Raw genomic sequence first — 23,467 nt, 5'->3', positions numbered from 1 at the left:
GAGTCAAGATCCCCAAAGAATCCGTTCCGAGAAACCCAGATTCCCACTCTGCCATAAGCTGGGGGGGTCCCTCGATGTCACACATCCCAGTGTGGTTGTTGTGAGGGTAAAAGTGGCAGAGGGGAGGACGGCATTTGGGTATACATAGGAGTGAAAACCAGTATCTAAATAAATGTTTCAGGGGAGAATGATAAAACTCAGAATAAAATACCAGGAGGAACATAATCTGCTGGATATTTTCAGAACTGAAAAAAAATGTCTGAAAGAGACATTTCATGGGGAAGATATAAATACCTAACCTTTATATCCGTGTGACTTATAATTCTCTGGCAAACAACACCACAGTGCAGCAAAGAGCAAGGTTTTTTTTTTGTGTGGTGTGCTCTGCTCCTGCTTATAAGTAGAAGCACTTGGAAACAAGTTTTGCAGCAACTGGGGAGGGGAAAAAAAGGGTTGTGCTTGAGAGAACTTGTGGGAGGTGAAAGAACTATAGGGAAGCCTGTCTCTGTGAAATGAAACCAGCAAATGGTCTGAATTGGACAAAGATTTGGAAAGGAAGATAAAGGGAAAGGCCTTTTTGCCCAGGCTTGCACATGCCTGCTCGCTTAATCGCTCATGGCGTACAACTGTAATTTCCCAGTGACCCAAGGAGAAAGGTTTTGTTTGTTTGTTCCCTTAAACATTGGGACCTAGCTGTTTCTTCCTCTTCTAAATGGGCAGAATTTAATATAAATGTGTGAAACGAGACAGGGTCACCCAACATCGCTGTGGGAATATACCTGATGGGAACTGTATTTGCAGAGCTGTGATTAAACACTGCCGATGAAAGGATTTAATCGAGTACACAATGCCCAGGGTGGTTCACAATGGATGGGATCCAAGCACCACGTTGCTAAGGAAAGAGGCAAGGGGAGGGTCCCCTTTGGCCACCAAAAAGGGTATGCTGGTGGTGTAGCGAGAAGGGGAATAAAGTGGCTTTGAGATAGAAAACCTGTCTGGATCCAACCTACTGGGTTGCATCCTGCTCCCGTCCACTCAGCTTGTCAGTACATTTGCAGCTGTTCTTATTGCAGATTGGCAGAAACGAGGCTTGAATTTAAAACAGGACAAGTAGGAACAGGCAGGAAACTTGGGGGGTGGCTGTCTCATTCCCCCACCTTTGCCTCTTCCCCTTATTTCTCTTATACTCTTTCTCCCTTCTGCCACCCCCTTTCTTTCTCTCTCTCCCATGCACGTGACTACCTCTCTGTTTCTGGTTTCCCCATCACTATTTTTCTGCCCCCCCAATCATTCTTTCTCTCTCTTTCTGCCCCCATCGCTCTCCCAGACTCCCACTTGCTTCCCCCCTCCCTCAAAGCAGCAGTGGTGGTGGCAGCTCTCCAAGAATCACAGTGGATCTTCCAGCTATAGAGATCAATTCCCCTTAGGGTTGCCATCTCCAGATTAGGAAATTCCTAGAGATTTGGGATGGTGAGGCTCGAGGAATTGTAGCCCATGGACATCAGGAGGACCACAGGTTGACTACCCCTGCTCCAGAGCACCCATTTTCTCCAGAAGAACTGATCCATCTCTTCTGGAGAAAAGTTGTAATTCTGGGTGATCTGCAGCAGGGGTAGTCAACCTGTGGTCTTCCAGATGTCCATGGACTACAATTCCCATGAGCCCCTGCCAGCATTTGCTGGCAGGAGCTCATGGGAATTGTAGTCTATGAACATCTGGAGGACCACAGGTTGACTACCCCTGATCTCCAGCACTCGCCTTGGAGGTTGGTTAGTCTCATGGAGGAACAGGCTGGTTTAGTGGGTAAAATTATGGCATTATACCAGTCGGATGTCCATCTCCTCTTCAGATCCTTCCCTCCATAGGTTCTACCCCTCAAATGCCCAGGAATATCCCAACTTGGGTTCTCCTTCCCACCCAGCAGCCAAATCTACCTATCTCTGCCCCTCTTTCTTCAGCTTTCCAGGTCCACTCCGTTCCTATACAGCCTCCACCTGGGAAAATAGCAGTCTTACTCCACAGGGGGGACCAAAGCTTATATTATTATTATTCTTATTTTGTCTACACAACAACTTTGTAAGGTAGATCAGGTGAAAGTGTGCGATTGGTCCAAAATCACCCTGTTAGTTTCCACAGTAAAATGGGGCTCTGAACCTGGGCTTCGCTGACCCTATTCTGAAGCTTCAACCCCTGCACCACACTGAGGGGATCCATTTTTAAACCTACAGGGGGTCATTTTATAATTTTCAGCACCAAGCGACATCCCCTGAGGGGATAATTTTTTTTAAGCTACAGGAACTCTTTTTATCATTTTTGACTTTTAAAAGATGCCCAGTATAATTTATTTAGATTTCATGTTTTCCTGCACAACCTGGAGCCTTTTTCAGGTATCTGGAAAGATTTGATTTGCCCATTCACAGTTCCAGTCACTGAATTTAATTATCCAAAGATATCCTGACTTTGCTATTAGAATGTAAGATGCGAGGACGCATGAAAACACAGTTTACAGGTTGTGAAGAAATACCTTTTTCTTGGAGGTTTGAGCTGAGCAAAACCTTCACTGAGTTTTAAGGATCTTTTCACCTTCTGTGCAGAAAACAGGTGGGAGGGATGAAGCCATTTCAGGTGCTTTCCAGACTTAACTCAGCCCACCTGCATCCAAATGCTAATAAAGCTAGTGGGTGAGACAATGGATGGTCAAATTCTCCCCTTTCTCCAAGCAGGAGACAGAGATTTGGAAGACTTCAGACTAGAAAGGCTCCAGGAATAATCTCTAGGAAAAACTGGTCAGTGGGTGGGAAAAAGAGGGGAGCAAGGAGAAAGGTCTTTTTTTGTGTGGTAAATCCATCAGAGCAGATGGAACTCTTAACTGAGGTCTAGAAGTGGCAGCCATTGCCATATGCTGGCTTTCTCAGCCTAGAGGAAACTGCAAGGTTCATGAATGCCTCGTCAGTCACCAAGATCCTCAAAACAAATTTTGAGGCGTTTTTGAAAAGCAACATCCAGTTGCTTGCTTATAGAATAAAATAAGCTTAATTAAATACTGTAGGATTGTTGAGATGTGGAAGACTACTGATGAACTTGAACTGGCTGTTGGCAGGGACCATGACCCAGCGATGGAGCATCTGCTGGCCATGCCGAAGGTCCAAGGTTTAATCCTGGCACCTCCAGTTAAAAGAGCCAGGTAGTAGGTGATGTGAAAGATCTCTGCCGGAGACCCTGGAAAGTCATTGCCATTCTGAGAATATTTAACTTGATAAATCAGTTATTGGACTTGGCTTCATGTGTGTGTATTGGATGGCAAGTGGCTATTCCTGCAGGGGTGAGCAAGGCAGTAAACTGTTCCCATGGTGACCAGCCGCTGGGCAGCAGGAGACGGAGACAAGGCCTCAGAACTTGGGAGGGAAACTGGGAGAGTCCTGAGCCCCACAGCAGGCAATTCCTTACAAAAGAATATTTCTTTCACAGTCACTCCCACCTCCAAGGTGCTGGGGGCTTGCGGTTGCTCGGTTCTGTGGTGTTCCTGCTCTAGGAATACCCTCATGGAAGAGCCCCTCAACAAAATAAAACACTGGGCAGAACACACCACTTTCCTCAGGAAAGGTCCTGGCAAGGGTCCCTCCCTGATGATTGCTAGCAGTGGGCGAAGGCAAAAAGGCAACCATGTGACCCCAAAGTGAGTTTTTCAGCCTCTGCCTATATGGCCAAGATCCCTGGCAGGGTCTGTCCAGAGGCTGGCAGTACTGCAGAACCAGCCGGGTTGGGTTCAGCAGGCTGTAGTTGACTGGGTGGGAGCCCCTGCTGTGTGAATTCTGGGAGAAAGTTGCCACATGAGGTACACTGATTAAAATTGGAAATTTTTAAAACAGAGGCTGGATATCCACCTGAAACAGAGGCTGATTCTGTGAAGGTTTAAGGGGGTGGCAGGTTACAGTGGATGAGCGATAGGGTTGGGAGTGTCCTGCATAGTGCAGGGGGTTGGACTTAGATGACCCAGGAGGTCCCTTCCAACTCTGTGATTCTATGCTTCTAATGGTAACTCCTTACCTGTAGCACCACAATATAATTCACAGTCTTTCCTCTGTGGTGCTAGGAACAGTTCCTTCACTGTCCCTCAACCTCAGACTGCCAGGTTGTGCTGCCCAGGCCTTGCAAAGTCCCACTCACACTTGGGCAGCACATGGCCTGTTAAACAGCTCTCCATCTCCCTAGGTCAGGGAATCCCAGCCAGGGGTCTGAGGACAACCGGGGGTCTGAGGAGCTCTGGAAGGGGTTCGTGGCTTTCCCCCTCCTGCCTTGACTCCGCCACAAGCTAGGGAACTGGCCTCTTCCAGTGCTCTCCTTCCCCCTCCTGAGCATGAGTGAACTCTCTTGTGGTTTCTGCACTTGGGGGAGGGGGCGGAGCCTGCACATCTCTCTCCCCCCCCTTGAGCCTGCCTGTTAAAGTGGGTTATGATGTCACTTCCAGAGGGTGTGACAAGGAGGCGTGGCCGGCTAACACCACTTCTGGGCCTCCTCAATGGCTGAACAATTATTTCCCAAGCTCCTCCATTGCCAAAAGTTGAAAAAGGCTGCTCTAGGCTCTATGCAAGTGAACACTACCTGCTTGCAAGGCCGCAGCCATCCTACAAAGAAGTCACAACCCCCTTGATTCATACTGCTGGAGCGGTCTTGTCACTGAGTTACCATGACCATTTCAGCTCCACTGGATAGAATTCCATGACAGAGGTCCTATTCCCTTATTCCCGTAGTGCATGCACCCCCTCCCCCCACCCATCACTAAGAGCATTACTATAATTATGGGAATATAAATATGGAAGCACTGGCCCAATATTTATTTCCAGCATATGATCTGGAAAAACTATATAGCAGTGTTTCTCAACTTTTTACCATTGAGAACCCCCCTGAAACATTCTTCAGGCTTCAAGAAACCCCAGAAGTGGTGCAATCATGCAGAATAGGATCGGGACGCAGAGCTGTGGACATTCCCGCCCAGGCCCCTCCCCTTCCTGCCTCCTCCCTGTCCATCATTGACCATTTTGGGAGGGGTGAGCAGGTCATTATGACCATATATGGTCATATCACCTAATAAACGTTTACATTTTTAAAAAAATATATATAAACAATTAACTCCCACCTATTCAGGAAACCCTTCCAGGGCCTAGCCTGAACACAATAGATAATGCACTTTAGAAGTAGATTTTCCTGTTCCGCACAGGAAAATCCAGCTGCCAAAGCACATTGAAAGTGCATTATCCTGTGTGTGCAGAATGGGCTCAGGGCTGTCAAGAAACCCCAGAGTTTCATGAAACCCTGCTTGAGAAAGCCTGCTATATAGTAATAGGTATTTTCTGTATAGTTATTCTGTTTGTTTCCTTGCTATCAACAGCATTTCATTCCTGGATATAAATCATTAGGCAGGGCGTATAGAAGCAGAAAAGGCCAACCGTTTGAGGAACTTCACATATCAAAGTGATTCAGCATCCTTTCAACGTGCCGTGGTACAGCTTTCAAAATCAATGTGAGATTCGAATGTGAAAAGGAAATCCAAAAATAGGTAACGCAGTAGAGCTTCTCACTTCTGTGCCTTTCTCCTTTCGTTACATCAGCAGTAGAATCCTGTACTATTTTTGTAGATTGGCTCAAACAACTGAGGGAATTTTTAATGTGCTGTTTTCAGCATATTACATATCCCTAAGCAAGACTGTATATAGCATTCTTCTACTGATGTTCAGTGCGCCATCTGACGCTGCTGAAGCATGGATATGCAGCAGAGTTGTCTTGATCTAGAAAATGTGTGCTTTAAGCAAGAGTTCAACTACAGCCACATTATTTTTTTTTAAGGCTATGTAAAAGATAAAACGGTGCGAAAGCCTCACTACATGCTGCCAGGCATCCATGGGGAAATGCCGATGGAAAACAAAATAGTTTCAGATCTGTTGAACTCCAAAAATCTGGCTACATCCGAACTTGGGGATAAAGGAGGGTTACATTTCTGCTCCTTCTCTCCTCCTTATAATCTGAGGAAGAGCATCCTAGCTAGATATCAGGACCGGTTATCCTTATCCAATATATGGTTCCTCTATATATTTGTGAAACAGCCTGGGGAGTGGAACCTGTCTAGCTGTCCAAGTTGGAATAGGGTCCACTGGGTGCACCTTGATTGGCCCTGCCCCTGCAGCTCCCGCTCTCCATCCCTGGGCCAGGGGAGTCGACCCTTTCAAGGCCTGTTGTTAGGAACAGGCTTTGAAGCTAGTTTTCTAATAATCGTACCCATTATTCAGTTTAGTTGCACTAATGCAGATAGTGCTGAGAGTTACACTATATTAAAGACACCCTGCCATATAGATGTAGTTTATTAGTATGTAACAACAGAAAAATACATTTTGGTGACCCTCTTAAACATGTCCTAATCCAGGCTTGGGTAGACTCCCTACCCAACTACGTGTTTAGCCCAGGGCCAAATTTCCTTTTTAATGAAGGTAAAGAAGCCTAGCTCATTCTGCCTCAGTTAACCCAGGCCTGGCAATTGTCTATTTTTTTCTTTGTGCTTCTTTCAGATACTTCCCAGGCATTGGTGACTCGCAGCACAATCCTATGAATGTTTGACTCCTATGTTCCCCCAAATTCAATTGACATTATCTAAACCCCCAGAGTCCTGACCTAGAAGGCCAAGGCTAGTCCCATCTTGTCAGGTCTTGGAAGCTAAGCAGAGTTGGGCCTGGTTAGCATTTGGATGGAAAACCAGCAAGGAAGTTCAAGGTTGTAATGCAGAGGGAGGCCATGGCAATCCACCTCTGAATTTCTCTTGTCATGACAAACCCCCACGATTGCCATAAATTAGACTCAGCAGGAAAAATATCTCTGCAACCTCTTTGGTGTTTCAAAGCTGGATTTCCATTGTAGCATTTACTACTATTCCTGGTATGCATTTTCATTTCAATAATTTATTTATCCCCATTTTTCTTTAATAGCTACCCTGGTGACCCAGTATGAAGGTGACCCAGTACATGGATATTATTATTATTATTGAATTTATGCCAGTTTCACAACTAGTACAGATTTTGGGGGGGGGGGCACTGTGTCAATCCATGATACAGCTAGCATTTAAACTGGTGATTTCAGGAATACGGGTGCGCTGCACATTATGGAGGAATACTTCATCCTGTACCAACTCTCTACACCAACATCTGCCAAAGGAATGGTGACTGAGGGGAACCTTCACAGTCAGAGACAATAAACCTCTGGAACCCAGAATTAGGAGGCAACACTAGAGAAAGGTCTTGGCCTCTATGACCTGTTATTGACCCTCCAGTCGAGATGGTTGGCCACTGTTTGAGGCAGGATATTTGAGGCAGGGCTCTTCTTATGTTCCTAAAGGCTTTTTAATGCAATCTAGCATTGCAATTCAGAACAGTTGTACCCTTGTGAGTCCAGAGAAGTCAGTGTTCTTAAAAGGGCGTTATTCTGTTTAGGATTGCACTGTAGACCACTAAACAAAGCACGTAAGCCTGGTGTTTTCATACACCACTGTTACTAGGGGGTGATGATGCTGGTCTTATCCTTATCAGAACGATTTCCTGTGATGTTACAGCTTCTTAAAATGTTATGGCTCCTAGTTTAATTGCTGCTCCCAAGCAATTCGAAGTGATTTTAAAGATTTCTTTTCATGTGAGAACAATTGGCAGAACTATCTCCGACTTTAACTAATAAAAGATATGAATACAAGTTTGTATTTCCTCAGGGATCCCCTTCAGTTAACTGTTTGGCATTTCTCTCCCAAATTCTGTTCCTGCGAGTGAAACAATGTATCCCAATGCAAATCACAAAACAATTTGAATTTTTGAATAAAACATTGAATGGAATGTCCCAAAACTATGCACATCCACATGAATATTTCAGCATAAAACTAAATACAATATCCTTTTATTTAACGAAACCGAACATGAATTATTTGGGAACATTGCAAGTATCCCAGTATTTGTTGCTTGTATCTACAATTCAGTTGCTTGATCAAAGAGAGGATTTCAATTTACAAATGCAACATTAACTGAACAGGAAAAGATGTAAAAAGGAAAGTGCGTCTGTCACCGAGGACTCTTCTGTCTGTGCACTGCTGCTCAATTGCATAGATCTACCTTCAGTAGCATTTAACTCTGTGGCTACAGAAGTTCATACAAATGATAAAACTACTTCATTGACATTGGTGTAATGATTAAAACTGATTTTCTAGTACACAAATCACCACCACCTCTTACTATTTGCAGAAAGCAGTGTTTATTTTTCCTTCCCTGCATTCCTTCTCCCAAATTTAAAATGTTATCTAGCCCATAAAAAAAATACGATACTGCTTTTCTGAGTATTGGGAGCAGAAATACCTATACACAAACATAAGAGTTCTATTACATTGACCTCTTTGCATACTAGTTCAAATAAGATTTTGGCCGCTTTGTGCCAATGGTGCTCTCCCCGAGAATCTTCAAGACCTACCAAATCCAAACACGCCTCGCTAGACCTCAAAATAAATATCAGCAGGCAGAGTTTCCACTACTTCCCAGAGATATAGCAACTCCCGGGCTCTTTGTCAGCGAACGCTGATTCTCTGATGCATCAGCAGTAGATCACAGATTGCTGACCTTAGTTGACACGCCCCTTTCTTCGTTCAGCTCCCTCTTGGCCGTCAGTTCTGCAGCACGGAAGGGAGTGTGATCTGTCACGCAGATCCACCACCGAGCTCTGAATGAAAGACTGATTCATACTACCTTCTCCCTGCCCTCCCCCCCACTTCTCTCCCAGGCTGCGTGAATCGTCCCTCATCTAGAACAGATGCTGCCAATGCGCTCACAATAGTGTTTTAGATTCTCCTGTACTGTTTATCACAGGCCGTGTTCTGTAAGCTGCTGTCTTCAGCAAGGTGTGAGGGTCGCTGTGTTGCATCTGTAAGGCACTTTTGTGAGGCTGCTGTTTGTGGGTGGTGGTGGTTGTTTTTTTTGCAATCTTTTCTACAAAGAATCCTACAATGTCAATAAACTAACTGCTAGAGGCTTCCTATTTTACTTCCCAGCTCTGCCGCTAGAAAATATACTACACCATGTAACACCTAAAGAGGCAGGATCCAGCCAAAGGGAAGCTCTTTTGATTCGCATTGGTTTTTATGGAAAAAATAAACCTTTTGAAGCCCCCCTCAATAAAATCAATGGGACTTAGGGCTTTTTGACCAAACTGTAGCAGGATCTGACTCTTAGCTGTTAACTGAATAAAGAAAAAGCTGCAGAAACCGACCTCCTAGAGAACACCCTGTTAAGTTACGGTATTTCATTTCAATGTAACAAACTAAGGCAACAGATGTCAGAATTATTAAACTTTTAAATACGTGTTTTCAGCATCATTATTAGGCGGTTATAAACATTCAGAATCTCATAGGCTGGCATTATACAGCATGTTGCCACACATCATGCACTGTGGGTAAATTAACACGTCCGATTATCATGGCGGCAAACTCTTTCGCTCCACGCTTTTAAGCTCCGAAGCAGCATTTTCAGCTTTAAAGACAAAAAATATATTGCTATAAATTATATATTCTCTTTCCAGGCCTGAGGCCCCGTGTGAAGTTTCTGTGCTCCACTTTGACGGGCCTGAGGCCCAGCCCTGCATTTACGAATACTCTTCAGCAATATGCAGTTAACTCTGATGTAGGTCTATGCAGTGGTGATTAAAGTGCAAAGTATTTGCCGTGGAATCCTAGTGATGGTCGTATCTTGCTTCTATGGCCACGGAGGAGTCAAGGCCGGATCTCCCATTGACGGCAACCGTGTTTAATGGAGGACCGACCTGAAGGAGAAAAACACTGCCATTAAAGTCACAAAACAAAGCCACGCCTGGCTCAACTTGGAGGTCAAGCAGCTCCAGAAACTATCCTTGATCATGTGAAAATGATAAGTATTAGATCAGGCCCCAAACATCATCCATCTAACCATCCCAGATTTATAACTCTTTTAGAATAGTACATGGTTTAAAGTTGCATAAACCCAAAAACACCCACTGCCCCACCCCCAGTCACGCCCCCCCTTCCATGACTGAAGAATCCGACCCACCCAAAGCGGTGTCAATGTTCCTGTTCGAAGAAGAGGAGGAAGACGAAGAGAGCTGGTTCTTATATGCCACTTTTCTCTACCTGAAGGAGTCTCAAAGCAACTTACAATTGTCTTCCCTTTCCTCTCCCCACAATAGACACCCTGTGAGGTGGGTGAGGCTGAGAGAGCCCTGATATTCCTGCTCGATCAGAACAGCTTTATTAGTGCTGTGGGGAGCCCAAGGTCATCCAGCTGGCTGCATGTGGGGGAGCGCAGAATCAAACCCAGCTCAGTAGATTAGAAGTCCTCACTTCTAACCACTACACCAAGCTGGCTCTTAAGATTATTAAACCTGTTATATTTGTTACAATGCTCTATGTAGTTACCCCATGATGTTCTATGTAAACTGCCCAGAGTCGTATGGAAGAGCAGTATAAAAATCTAAATCTTTAAACCGCCCGTGGCGCCATGGGCGCCACGGACTAAATAAATCGTTAAGGGGTATGGAGGTGGGATTAGTCCGTGATGAGGAAGGGTCCGGATTGGACCCTTCCTCACGACAGACAATCGGAGGGACCAATCGGTAGGCGCGAAGCGCCTGCCGATTGGTCCCTACGATTCCCAGCCCCAGCAACTGCGAGCCGCGCGCAGCGCGGCTCGCAGTTGCTCCTGGCCTGATGCGGTGAGAGGCGCTTTGCGCCTCTCGCCGCGTCAGGCCGCCGCCCCAGGGAGCCCCCGGCAGTCGCGCAAAGCGCGGCTGCTGGGGGTTCCCTGCCAGGCAGCCTGACGCGGCGAGAGGCGCAAAGCGCCTCTCGCCGCGTCAGGCCGTCACTGCCAAAAGAAGCCCGCCGCCACCAAAAGAAGCCCACCGCCGCCGGCACCGGAAAAAGAAGCCCGCCGCCGCCAAAACAAGCCCGCAGACTCAGCGACTGTGAGTACCTAGCGCCCACTGCATTTGGCTGCAGCGGGCTTGCTTACTAGTAACTAAATAAATATAAACATTTGAAGCTGCCCTACTGAGTCAGACACTGACTCTGATGCGACGTTTTGTGTTGGGCTTGGATGTCAAGTAGCCGTTTTGTCATCACAGACGAAGCTCCTCTGATTGGCCAGTTTTTCCATCAGCAAAGGGAGGGGGATTGGGAGCATGAGAATGTTTTTTAAAGTCCCAGCAATAACAATCACACAGCCGTTGTCCATGAGCTGCAATTCAACCCATTCTCAATGACACAAAGCCGTGCACTCCCTAGCAAAGTTACACCCTTCTAAGCCCACTCACGTCAATGTATTTAGAAAAAGCAAACTTTGCTTAGGATTGCACGGCAAACAGAAGGTGGCAAAGCAAATGAGTACAAAGTCTAAAAGACTGGTCTGACCAAGCGCATGGAGCAATATGCAAGAAACCATACTAAGTCTTTGGAAATTGATCAATGAGCACAGGGGCAGCCTTTGGAAGGGTTTTTGTGTTTCAGGACATGCAGTTATTCCTTGGGAGAAGCTTTTAAAGGTAAAGGTATCCCCTGTGCAAGCACCGAGTCATGTCTGACCCTTGGGGTGACGCCCTCTAGCGTTTTCATGGCAGACTCAATACGGGGTGGTTTGCCAGTGCCTTCCCCAGTCATGACCGTTTACCCCCCAGCAGCAAGCTGGGTACTCATTTTACCGACCTCGGAAGGATGGAAGGCTGAGTCAACCTTGAGCCGGCTGCTGGGATTGAACTCCCAGCCTCATGGGCAGACAGCTTCAGACAGCATTTCTGCTGCCTTACCCTGCTGCGCCACAAGAGGAGAAGCTTTACCTGTGGCCATTAGACAGATTTTACCAAAGAATGTTGAAAGTATGTTGAAGATTTCATCTTTAAACTCACACACGTGCCAGAAGCGGTACATTTCAGCCCCTCTCACATCAGTGGTGTGCATGTGTGAAAAGCACAATCCCTTAAAATGCTCCGTTATCAAGTGTCTGAACTGATTGACGGCCATGAAAAGAAAGTTGATTCGCAATCACATTTCAACCTCCTTGTCCTTTACAATGCACGTGTGATTTCAACCTGACACAGAACTGGAACACTTGATGGAAATGTTCTAGAGAAAAATACTTTCAAACTCCTACCTCAATTGACCCACTTGGTTAGCAATTACTGCGGGGCTTTATTCAACAGGAATGAAACTGCAGCACAAAAGGCCAGGGTTTGGCTCTGCACCCTAACAAGTTATTAAAGAAAAAAAAGTTTGGCTGACTATAGCAGCAATTTTTGCCTAGCTTCTTGAATGCTTGGCAGACACGGAGAGCACCTGATAGACCTACTGGCTTAGCCCAACTTTTAAATGTCCTTTCAGCTGCACTTCGCACATGTGTGAATCTGGGGATTTCTGGTCAGAGGACATTACAATTCAATCCTTCCCCCTGTTGTAGGTCTTGTCTTTAAAAAATTTAATCGACATTTTAACGATATTGCCTGCCTTCATCTTCACAGCACGCTTAAAAATAAATTTGACGCCACGCTTTTCTCAGTGTAGCCTCACTTCCCCATATTTGTTAGATGATGAATAAGCACAGTTGTTCTCATGAAATGCACCTTAAATAAATTAACTCTCATCTGCAACAGAATAGAACTGAAGGAAACCTGAAACATTTTCAGTCCAAAAACAATATGAACCTGGGTTACATTATGGCTTACGTTATTTGATAGCATTTGGTTACCAAAATTTTAGTTCAGGCTTCCCTTGATAGCTATGGATGCTGGAACCCCTTTCCTGGCTACCCTCATTTCCTCAATGGGTGTCTGGAGCATCCTCAAGGCTCATCAGGCATTTTGGGGACTGGGGAAATCTTTTTGTTGTGTTTTTATGCACACATAAGCAGTTTCATGAATATGTGCAAACCCCTCCTGCTTCTGTGGCCCTGTTCTGTGATCAGGGCAGACAAGGAGGGGTCATCTTGGAAAAAAGGGACAAGATCAACAGTGGGATGTTTGGGTAGGGTTAAACCCTTCACGTCACATAACAATGAGCTTGCATACAAAGCACTTGTCATTTCAAAAGACCAGGAGATATCTATTCCGTCTTCATACATTTTTCATTAATGGGGTGTGGGGGAATGACTTTGAAATCCAAAAGTCAGGGAAGCAAGTCATTCTTGCGTATTAAAAAACAATGGTATCGCCGGGTTTTCCCACAGTCTTACCATTTCTCCACGACAGCTGTTCATTGATTATAAAACTTCAAGCTGATCAGGCATGCCCCACCCCTCATAAATTCCATGTTAAATGTAGGCTTAAGTGATGCCTTCTTTGCACTGCTATCTGTTTGTCAAATCAAGGACAGCAGGACCCCATTAAGCGTTCAACCCTCTAATCTCCTTAATGGCACAGCTGAAAAATCACATTCTCGCAAGATTCTCGCAAGATTCTCTCGTCACGACTAACGCCGGTGGTAATGGCTATGTGGATTTTGTGATAAAGACTTGTTCATTTCATGATGTGTGTGTGTGTGTATGGGGAGGGGGGACCCTCACCCTTCTCAATTTGGCAGCAGCTTCTCCAGAGCGGATTGCAGCCAGCAAGCTCTGGTGGATCTGTTCGGGGTTAAGGTGTTGGAGTGTCACAGCAGGAGCTTTTTCAAAGACAGCACTCGTTCGGGGGCCAGGTAAAGAGGGCCCCTGCCGGCTTTGCTCGCTGCTTCCATGACTGTTTTCCTGCGGAAGTAAAAAGAACAACAACAACATTGCTCCCAGCAAAGTTACATCCTTTATTAGCGCTACTCCCACACTGCCTGGGAACATAGACAGAGCCCAGTGCAAAGAAACTGCACTGTTGATTTCCCAGTACTATGGATAAGCCAAAAACAAAATCAGAAGGCCAAAATAATGAGGCTCTCATCTACTCTTACTAGGTATAAAAAGGTAAAGGTATCCCCCTGTGCAAGCACCGAGTCATGTCTGACCCTTGGGGTGACGCCCTCCAGCGTTTTCATGGCAGACTCAATACGGGGTGGTTTGTCAGTGCCTTCCCCAGTCATTACCGTTTACCCCCCAGCAAGCTGGGTACTCATTTTACCGACCTCGGAAGGATGGAAGGCTGAGTCAACCTTGAGCCGGCTGCTGGGATTGAACTCCCAGCCTCATGGGCAAAGCTTACAGACAGCTGCCTTACCACTCTGCGCCACAAGAGGCTCATCTTATTAGGAATATATTAGGTATATTAATCATTCAACTTCTTGGCAATCAGAACAGGCTCCCGGGTACATTTCTCCCGTTTTCTGAGTCTTCCTCAATGACTGCCCCTCCAAAATCTATGTTCCATTTAACAGTTATAAATCAAATAAGGCATATCTCTTGGCTGTAAGCTCTGTTGTCTTGAGGCAATTTTACTCCTACGTCGTACATAGATTTTGGAGTGGCAATCATTGAGGAGGAATCAGAAAATGGGAGAAATGAACCTGGGAGCCCTTTTGATTGCCAAGAAGTTGAATGATTAATATACCCAATAAGAGTGGATGACAGACTCATTATTTTGGCCTTTTGATTTCATTTTTGGCTAATCTATAACATATACAGAGCTACAGACAACCTGAATCTCCTCCTTCCCAAGAAGGAAGTCCACTCTAGCAAGGAGAACCCCAAGCCTGGCTGCACACTAAGTCAGCAGAGAAGAAGCAGACACCAAGCTCTCCCCTCTCCCTTCCAGACACAACACTCCACAAAACCGCTAGTTCCCCTGAGACTGGAAAAGGGAAGTGGAAAGACTCATTGGCCTATTTCACCAGTCAGAATAGGGGCCATCCAACATTCTCTTTAATGAGACCTACTTCTTAGCAATGAAAAGTATCCTACTTCTCTCTCTCCCCCCCCCCCAAAAAAAAAGCCTGTTACTAAGTTTTGTCCTGTCCTAGAAACAGAACATGGACTAGGAAGAGTCCTGTGTTTGTCATGACAGAGACTACTGAACAAGTCTTAGTTGAGACAAATTATATAACCATATATTTGTACAGGAGTGTTAGCATCAATGCTTACAGAATGGCCCCGAGGCTAGAGAATCGACGCCTCTAACAATTATTGTCGGATATGGACAGAGACGTAACAAAGAAAATCACTAGATTTGCTTGGCTAACTATTAGAATTAGGAAGATTTGGGCTATTAATTTGTAACTGAAACAGGGGATCTATGTTATTATGATAATATGACAAACCTTTCAGGAAACTCCATTATTAACTGCGTTATAGGTAAGATTAAAGTGATTTGTACATCATAAAATGTTAATCCTTTTATTTATACTAATACTTCTTATGGCTTGTATTAGTTTTATATTCTATTTTGAATATATATGTATATGTATCACTTTTATCTATCTTACAGGTCCACGAGTGAATGAGCTGTTGATTGACTTGACTAGGAAGAGCGCCAGAAATAAAGGAATAAAACCCTAGAGCAGGTCTTTTTGTGACCTTTTCCCGGGACTTCTCAAGAATCTGTGAGCTATTCTGCAGCAGTTGGCCAGCAGCTAGTAGTTCATGAGCTACCCCAGTTGGGGGACCCTTGGGCTAGGCGGGCCTTTCTCAACTTTTTTTACCATTGGGAAAGCCTGAAACATTCTTCAGGCTTCGAGAAACCCCAGAAATGGCATGATTGTGCAGAATATGTTTGGGAAGCAGAGCTGTGTATACACCTTTCCCACACCCTCCAGACCCATCACTGGCCACTGGGGGGGGGGGGGAGGTCGACCTGACCATATATGGTCATATCACCTGGTAAGTGTTTAACAAATTAAAAAAATATATTATAAATGAATTAACTCCCACCCGTTTGGGAAACCTTTCTAGGCCTGTCAATAAACCCCAGGCTTTCACAAAACTCTGGGTTTAAAAAGCCTGGGCTGGATGTTGCAGCTCATTCCCAATGGAAGAAAACTTGGCCTCTGGCTGGAGGAGGAGGGAAGGAGATAGGAGAAATTAGAAGGTTTATTTGTGATCGCCTGTCGTCTTTGTTGTTGTAAGGGAGGATTTTATGGGGTTTATTGTATTTTAATGTTTTATTGTTGTAAACTGCCACGTGCCCGTTGGGAGAGCAGTGGTGGAAGGAAGGAAGGAAGGAAGGAAGGAAGGAAGGAAGGAAGGAAGGAAGGAAGGAAGGAAGGAAGGAAGGAAGGGATGGCCAATCAGTGGATTTCCAGATATCCATGTACTACAGTTACCATGAGCCTGTCAGCATGGCTAATTGGCAGTGGCTCATGTAACTGTAGTCCATGGACATCTGGAGAGCCATTGTTTGGGCCATCCCTAGCTGAGGAATGAGGGCAGCAGGGCAACTGCATCATTTCCATGCAAGCAGGAACACCAGCATGGGGGAAAAATCAGGCTGGAACATTTGGATATTACTTCTATCACAATTATTTCCTCTTTTCCTTGTGTGTCTTGCCATTTGTAAGTCACTGCAACAGGCTCATTCATCTCTGTTGACGAAAATAATCTGGGACAGCATTGCACTAAAAGCTCAACATAATAAATACCACCATCGCTAATGCTAATAATAATTTCTATTTCATTTAGCAAGTTTCGTGGGGAACATGAGCTATTTTTAAAAACCAGCCGTAAAATGTGTGTCCACCACACAGAAACCCTCTCAGCCCACTGAACATTTGGGATTTTTACCTTCTCTGCTATGCTCTGCTGCAAGCCACACGCTGGGCTTTGCAAAGGAGGACAGTTCTTCATCTCGGCGTTGGACGTCGGTGAAGGAAGGTCAAAAGAGGACTGTTCCTGTAATGGCCCGGGCGGACTGGTTTTACTGAAGGACTGTGACCTCTTGACGGCTGATGACACGGCAAGAGCAAAAGGGGAGGGCCTAGAACTAGAGTAGGGTTGTGGCACAAGAAAAGTCCTAATAGTCCGAAGGTTAAACGGAGGAGGCTGTGCAGGGGGAGAATTCAGAGGCTGAGACAGTTTCTCAGGAGAAGTGGGCATGTGTGTTTTTTTCTCCTCGTGACCATTTTCGGCCTTTTCCTCCACCGACTGAGAAGGAACACGGACTGTTCTAGGAAATGGAAAAGCTGTCTGATCCGGCAATGCGGGTTTCTTATCTGCCGCTAAACTTTTAGCTTCGTTTTGAGTAGGGCTGCTCACAGAACTACTTCTCGCGACTGCCGATGTTACGTAATGGCTAGATGCCCTCTTTTGCATCTGCAAATAGAAAGAACTTGGCTTCGCCGTCGGACTTAATATACTTGGTTTTTCACGCACCGCAGGGGGCGACAAACTTTTGTTTTCGGTGCTTAGCGCCAACGGAGCGATTGTGCGATCTGGATTAGGCTTGGAATGTTCTGCTACCGTTTTCTTGCCCTGGGCGTTAGAGAGCGCCACGGCAGCATTATCACCAACGCTGCATGTTTTGTGAAGGGCACTGTTCCCCACCAACACAACTTCTTGCCTAAGCCCCGACCCGGTTTGATTTGAGGTATCAGAGACTTCTGTTTGTGTGCTGAACTCCCGGGAACTCTCATTCTTGGGAGACATGGGCAAATAGGCTGCCTCATGATCCTCAGCAGTGTCTGAGTCCCAATTCTTCAGTCCTTCCAGAGATTTGGGAGGCACTATTTTATAGGTCGTCATTCCAATTTTGGGTATATAGTCTCTCGTAATCTCGTTGGAAGGTTTCGGCTTAGGGGGTGAGCGTTGTTGATAAAGGGGGTAACCCATTGTAGGAGATGTGACAGGACTTTGGACAACCCTCTGTGGGAGAACGTTATCCTCACTCGCGTGAACGTCACTGCTGCGGCCAATGGGATTTGCCCTGTCAGGGGGAGCTGGTTGTTGCCGAGTGCTGAACTCTGCCAAAGTTCCGACAGTCTTGTGCACCCTGGAGACAAACTCCGAGGGTTGATGCTCCAGTGCTGGTCTGTGCATGTGGGTTAATTCTTTGTGAGTGCCTTCGTTGCTACCCTGCGAACGAGGACTCTCACTCAGTTCGGGCTGCACAAAACTGTTAGTGGATGGGGTTGCCTGAATTGCAACATCCTGAGTCTTCGCTGTCTCCAGGCTGGACTGTTCCAGGCGCCCTAAAAGTGCTTGAGGACTGCGCTCCTGATTGATGTCACTTGGATAAGTTTGGCCGTTTGAGACACGTTCGCCTCCAAGCTGGTTTTTATCTTCCATGTCAGTCTTGCTTTCTTCTGCCATCCCTGGAAGACATTTTGAACCCTCTTGAGCTTTTTGCGTGTGGAAAAAATGGAATTTGGGAATTAGCATTAGGGTGTAAACCTTATTAATTTTCAATTGTTTGGAACATTATCATTTAAGCCCCAACATGACATGGAGCAGGACAGGCTTTTCTAAGAGTGCCCTGTTTTTCGTCAACTACAAAGATCCATTAGGACTAATTAGAAGAACAGATATTACCAAGAATCATGGGTGGTAAACTCTCTGAGTTGAGCCATGCTCAACTGCATGCTTACATTAAGTTACAGGAATCATTACAGAGACGATCTATAATTAAAAGAAGAAGAAACTCTTTTGCCTTGAGTCACCATCGAATTTGCTCTAAGACAGTGGTTCTCAACCTTGGGGTCGGGACCCCTTCGGGGATCGCACGACCTTTCATAGGGGTCATGGCAGGGTGGCCGGGGGGGGGTGACACTGCCACTGTTGCCGCTTCTTCTGGAGGCGGAAGACAGTGAGATGAGCATGGTGGGACAAGAGGCAGAACTGACATGAGAAACTCTGGAAGAAAAACAGTTTATATACAATCACGAACAATGGATCTTCACGCCATTGGTCAGTTTCGGTTTAATTTCTGTGAAAGAACACTTGCATAATTCTATTGTTGGGGGTCACCACAAGATGAGGAACTGTATTAAAGGGTCGCGGCATTAGGAAGGTTGAAAACCACTGCTCTGAAGGAAGAGAAACTCACCATTGTTTTGACTGGGCTGCAGTGCTTCCAATGCTTTGTCCTTCTGGAGTGCAGCCTCCCTTTGGTCGCTATGGCTGTGCTGAGCTCTACAAAACAAACAAATGCAAAGATGTCTGAGGGACGCCTCTCCCAATAGAAGAAGAGTTGGTTCTTATATGCCACTTTTCCCTACCTGAAGGAGGCTCAAAGAGGCTTACAGTCGCCTTCCCTTTCCTCTCCCCACAACAGACACCCTGTGGGGTAGGTGAGGCTAAGAGAGCACAGATGTCACTGCTCGCCATGGCACTGAGAAAGCTGTTCTGACCGGGCAGTGATATCAGGGCTCTCTCAGCCTCACCTCCCTCACAGGGTGTCTGTTGTGGGAAGAGGAAAGGGAAGGCAAATGTAAGCCGCTTTGAGCCTCCTTCGGGTAGAGAAAAGTGGCATATAAGAACCAGCTCTTCTTCTCCTTCAGTAATATCAGGGCTCTCTCAGCCTCACCTCCCTCACGGGGTGTCTGTTGTGGGGAGAGGAAAGGGAAGGCAACTGTAAGCCACTTTGAGACTCCTTCAGGTAGAGAAAAGTGGCATATAAGAACCAACTCTTCTTCTTCTACTTCTTCTTGGTCAGAACAGCTTTCTCAGGGCTGTGACGAGCCCAAGGTCACCCAGCTGGCTGCATGTGGGGGAGCGCAGAATCGAACCTGGCTAGCCAGATTAGAAGTCCACACTCCTGACCACTACACTAAACTGGCTCTCAATACATTCCCTGGTCAGCATTATGTTCATCTGGAGGAAGTCTGTTGGTAGCCACTGGCCCCGACAACATCTTCCTGGCCTCAATCAGAGCCAGGGCTTTTTCAGCCCTGGCTCCAGCCTGGTGGAGTGAGCTGCCAGCTGAGACCAGGGCCCTGATGCTATCACAGTTCTGCAGAGCTTGTAAGATGTGGGTCTTCCACTAGGCCTCTGGTCGAGGCCAGAAAGATCAAATGAATAACCCCACCTCAGGTTTCCCCCTTCTTTTTCCCGAGCCACTGATAGAGGTATCCAGACATGCAGTGAACATTGATGGCTGAGACAGGGGGACACTTAGTTCTTTAGTATTAATTAGGGAGTCGATGGTTAACTTCACTTGCCAGAACCCTAGGCCCCTGGGCAGGTTTGCTGTAGGAAGATGTCAAATCAGATTAGCTACTTTACTGGCCTGCTATCAACAAATAAACCAAAAAAAGGAGAAGAGTTGGATTTTATACTCTGCATTTCACTACCTAAAGGCATCTCAAAGCAGCTTACAATTGTCTTCCTTTCCTCTCCCCACAACACATGCCCTATGAGGTAGGTGGGGCTGAGAGAGCTCTGACAGAACTACTCTGTGAGAACAGCTCTATCAGGACTGTGACTAGCCCAAAAGTCACCCAGCTGGCTGCATGTGGAGGAGCAGGGAATCAAACCCAGCTCTAGATTAGAGGCCTCTGCTCTTAATGACTACACCTAGCTGTGATTCTTCACAAGCAACACAACCCCATTCCCAAAACTTTAATTAGAAGCTGTCATATAAATCTAGGTGGGCGGAGATATGTGTAAAGATCCACCAAGTCCCAGCCAATTTATGTGTACCCCTAAAGGGGCTTTCAAGTCAAAGGAAAAGCAGAGATGGCTTGCCACTGTAATTCCTCTGCAGGGCTTTCCTTGGTGGTCTCCATTCCAAGTACCGACCCTGCTTCTCTTCCAAGATCTGATAAGGCTATCCCATGCCAGCTTCCCTCCCAAAATATACCTTAAAACCCCCCAAAAGAAGTGTTGCCATGAAAAACTCTGTATATCCTGAACACAGAGTCTAGGTATTTAGCATATAGTGATACATTTATCTGTATATAGCCATAGACCTTCACAAAATATAAAATACAAATTTATAAATAGTAAAATAGAATAAAAAGAACTGTATAAAATGTGAAATTTAAGACCAAAGAACTGAAACAGCATACATGACTACAGAGTGCAAGAATGTTAAGAGCCTGCCTTAACTGTAATAATGATGGCCCTTATTTTCCTTGCAGCCAAAGCAAAAAGAGCGGTTTTATATGTTACTTTATCAATCTGGTCAGAAAAAAGATAGATTGTCTTTTATATAGAGATTGCACAACATCAAGTAGGGTTCCCTTGCAAGCACAGGAGTCTTGTGGCACCTCACGGTGGCTATAATCCCCAGGATATGTTTCCGGAAGTAAACCTCAGTTTACTTCCAGAAACCTCATTGACAGCATAGTGCTTGCTTCTTCTCCCATTATTCCCCTTCCAACAAATACAGTAACACAAAATTATCAGTAGCCCTCCCCCTGAATTTCTTGGCTCCTCCCCTCCCCTTTTCAGTCTAGTATTAAATCTCATACACTTACTTGTTATGTGTCGCTATGCCTTCTTTTGCTTCTTCCCCGGAGATTTGCCCATCACCACCAGTGGCCGTGCCAAGATCTGAAACCTCCAGTGAAGCCGACTCGTTTTGTCCAGGACTGAGTGGCTCATCAGAAGCAATGCCAGAAGTCAAAACCTCTTGGGTCCCAAGAAAGGTGTCCATGCTCTCTTCATGCATCTCTTCCTTTTCATCAATCTCCTCCAGACTAAATTCAGAGTCTAGGTCAGCTACGCTCCCAAGAAAAACACAGAAATATGGGATTAAAGAAAAACAAAGAATACAAAAAGTATGTTTTAAGGAAGCAGAAAGCAGTATTGGATCTAGGTTTTGGGACTCCAAGTGAGATGCCCTCTGGTGGGCATCAGTTCCTTCTCTCTGTCCTCACCACAAAGGAAGGTAGCAGGCAGGGCAGCTACTGCTCTCTTCCATGTGGCCACCAAGCAGCAGGGATAAGGCAGGGAGGCAAGGATGATAAAGAGGAGATGGCTTTTATGCCCTGCCTTTCACTACCTGAAGGAGTCTTAAAGCAGCTTACAATTGCCTTCCCTTCCTCTCCTCACAACAGACACCCTGTGAGGCGGGTGAGGCTGAGAGCTCTGACCAAACAGCTCTGTAAGAACAGCTCTAACAAGACTGTGACTAGCCCAAAGTCACCCAGCTGGCTGCATGTGGAAGATTGGGAAATCCAGCCTGGCTCTCTAGAGAGCCAGTTTAGTGTAGTGGTTAGGAGTGCAGACTTCTAATCTGGTGAGCCAGGTTTGATTCCCTGCTTCTCTCCCACATGCAGCCAGCTGGGTGACCTTGGGCTCGCCACAGCACTGAGAAAGCTGTTCTGACCGAGCAGAGATATCAGGGCTCTCTCAGCCTCACCCACCTCACAGGGTGTCTGTTTTGGGGAAAGGAAGGGAAGGCGACTGTAAGCCGCTTTGAGACTCCTTCGGGTAGGGAAAAGCGGCATATAAGAACCAATTCTTCTTCTTCCAGATTAGAGGCCGCTGCTCCTAACCACTACGCCATGTTGGATAACCAAGCTGTGGTAATTTCTGCTTGTTGCCATCACTGCCATTGACTCGCTGCTTTGTACAGGTGGGCTTGTACAGATGGCCACCAAAGCAACAGTAGCCTCCTTTCTCCCTCCGGGAAGAGCCAAGGAGATGAGAAAAGCCCCACCAGAGCGGGCCTAATCCTCTATCTAACGAGGACAAGAGGGTGGCTGTTGTTGCTTCTTTTCAGTGGCAGCATCAGATGTCAACAACGGGCCCTTCCCAGTTGCTGGGGCCTTCACAGCCTCTCAAGGATGCCAGCCTCAACCGATTCACTAAGAAGGTGCACACAGTTTGGAATTCTGATAAGGCTATAGATGTCCCGGAGATCAGTAAACAGGATGCAAAACAGAACGGTACGTTTTATTCTTATGAGGTAAAGTACTGGTTTCTGAGGGAAGCTTATGTAAATGGGAGGAGGGGAGAAAGACAGCCTGGCATAAACACCTTTGCCACAAGCATCTTCTCATTTAATTAATCATAAGAGAATTAGCACATCAACAGCTCTCGCTGCACTTTGACTTTATGTAATGCTTCATATTTATAATGTATTTAGTGAAGCTCGTGGGGCAATGTGGAAAACGCATATAGAAGAAAGCACAATCAAAATACCGAGGAAAGATCAGAACTTCCCATTCCAGTTTTCTCCCAGTTTTCTTCCTTTTCCCCTAATAAACCATCTTTACGATGTATTCGGAATAAAATAACAAGGATTCTTGCATAAACAGACATACAAAGTGATCGCAAGAAGCCCTTGACCTAAACCGACATGTTATTTATTCCATCTTGCATTTCCACATGTGCAAAACGTAGGTATGTTTCAGCAGCTTTCCATCCCAATAATGACCTCCTAGAATCAAATCATATTATATCAAATCAAATCATATTATAGCTCTAAGCTGAACTGTGACAACCACAACAAAGCCTCACAGTCGTAACAATACTAACAGAAAAGTGTGAAATAAAAGTTTACTTCCACTGCCACGTGAAAGAATCCAACCCGCTTTGTTAAAAATGAAGATTAAGTCCTTGGTTAAGTATAAATTGCTTATGAC

The 23,467-nt window shown here is 45.7% G+C and overlaps 2 protein-coding genes and 1 long non-coding RNA gene across 14 annotated transcripts in view; 1 reads left to right on the top strand and 2 right to left on the bottom strand.

Moving 5' to 3' along the window:
* Positions 1 to 2,596, bottom strand: part of GRB14 (growth factor receptor bound protein 14) — a 74,728-nt gene extending 72,132 nt beyond the window's left edge. The window contains exon 1 of one of the 2 annotated variants that reach the window (XM_077319877.1): positions 2,525 to 2,596. The gene's annotated coding sequence lies outside the window, so the exon portion shown is untranslated. The remainder of the gene's footprint in view (positions 1 to 2,524) is intronic. The other variant, XM_077319876.1, reaches the window with a different exon arrangement.
* The window catches only part of LOC143829287 (uncharacterized), a 59,996-nt gene that overhangs the window by 2,819 nt on the left and 33,710 nt on the right, over positions 1 to 23,467 (top strand). The gene's annotated exons all lie outside the window — the stretch shown is intronic.
* Positions 7,911 to 23,467, bottom strand: part of COBLL1 (cordon-bleu WH2 repeat protein like 1) — a 132,008-nt gene continuing 116,451 nt past the window's right edge. For 10 of the 11 annotated variants that reach the window (XM_077319869.1, XM_077319872.1, XM_077319866.1 and 7 more), the window contains 5 exons: positions 21,353 to 21,596; positions 18,979 to 19,064; positions 16,722 to 18,274; positions 13,590 to 13,769; positions 7,911 to 9,831 (listed from right to left, as the gene is read on the bottom strand). In XM_077319869.1, the coding sequence (XP_077175984.1) occupies positions 9,742 to 9,831; positions 13,590 to 13,769; positions 16,722 to 18,274; positions 18,979 to 19,064; positions 21,353 to 21,596 (2,153 nt within the window). In that variant the 3' untranslated portion in view covers positions 7,911 to 9,741. The remainder of the gene's footprint in view (positions 9,832 to 13,589; positions 13,770 to 16,721; positions 18,275 to 18,978; positions 19,065 to 21,352; positions 21,597 to 23,467) is intronic. The other variant, XM_077319862.1, reaches the window with a different exon arrangement.

The sequence above is a fragment of the Paroedura picta genome, chromosome 2, assembly GCF_049243985.1.
Source record: "Paroedura picta isolate Pp20150507F chromosome 2, Ppicta_v3.0, whole genome shotgun sequence".
NCBI classification, from domain to species: Eukaryota; Metazoa; Chordata; class Lepidosauria; order Squamata; family Gekkonidae; genus Paroedura; species Paroedura picta.
The sequence above is the reverse complement of the archived record's forward strand: the minus strand, read 5'-3'. Positions and strand labels throughout refer to the sequence as shown.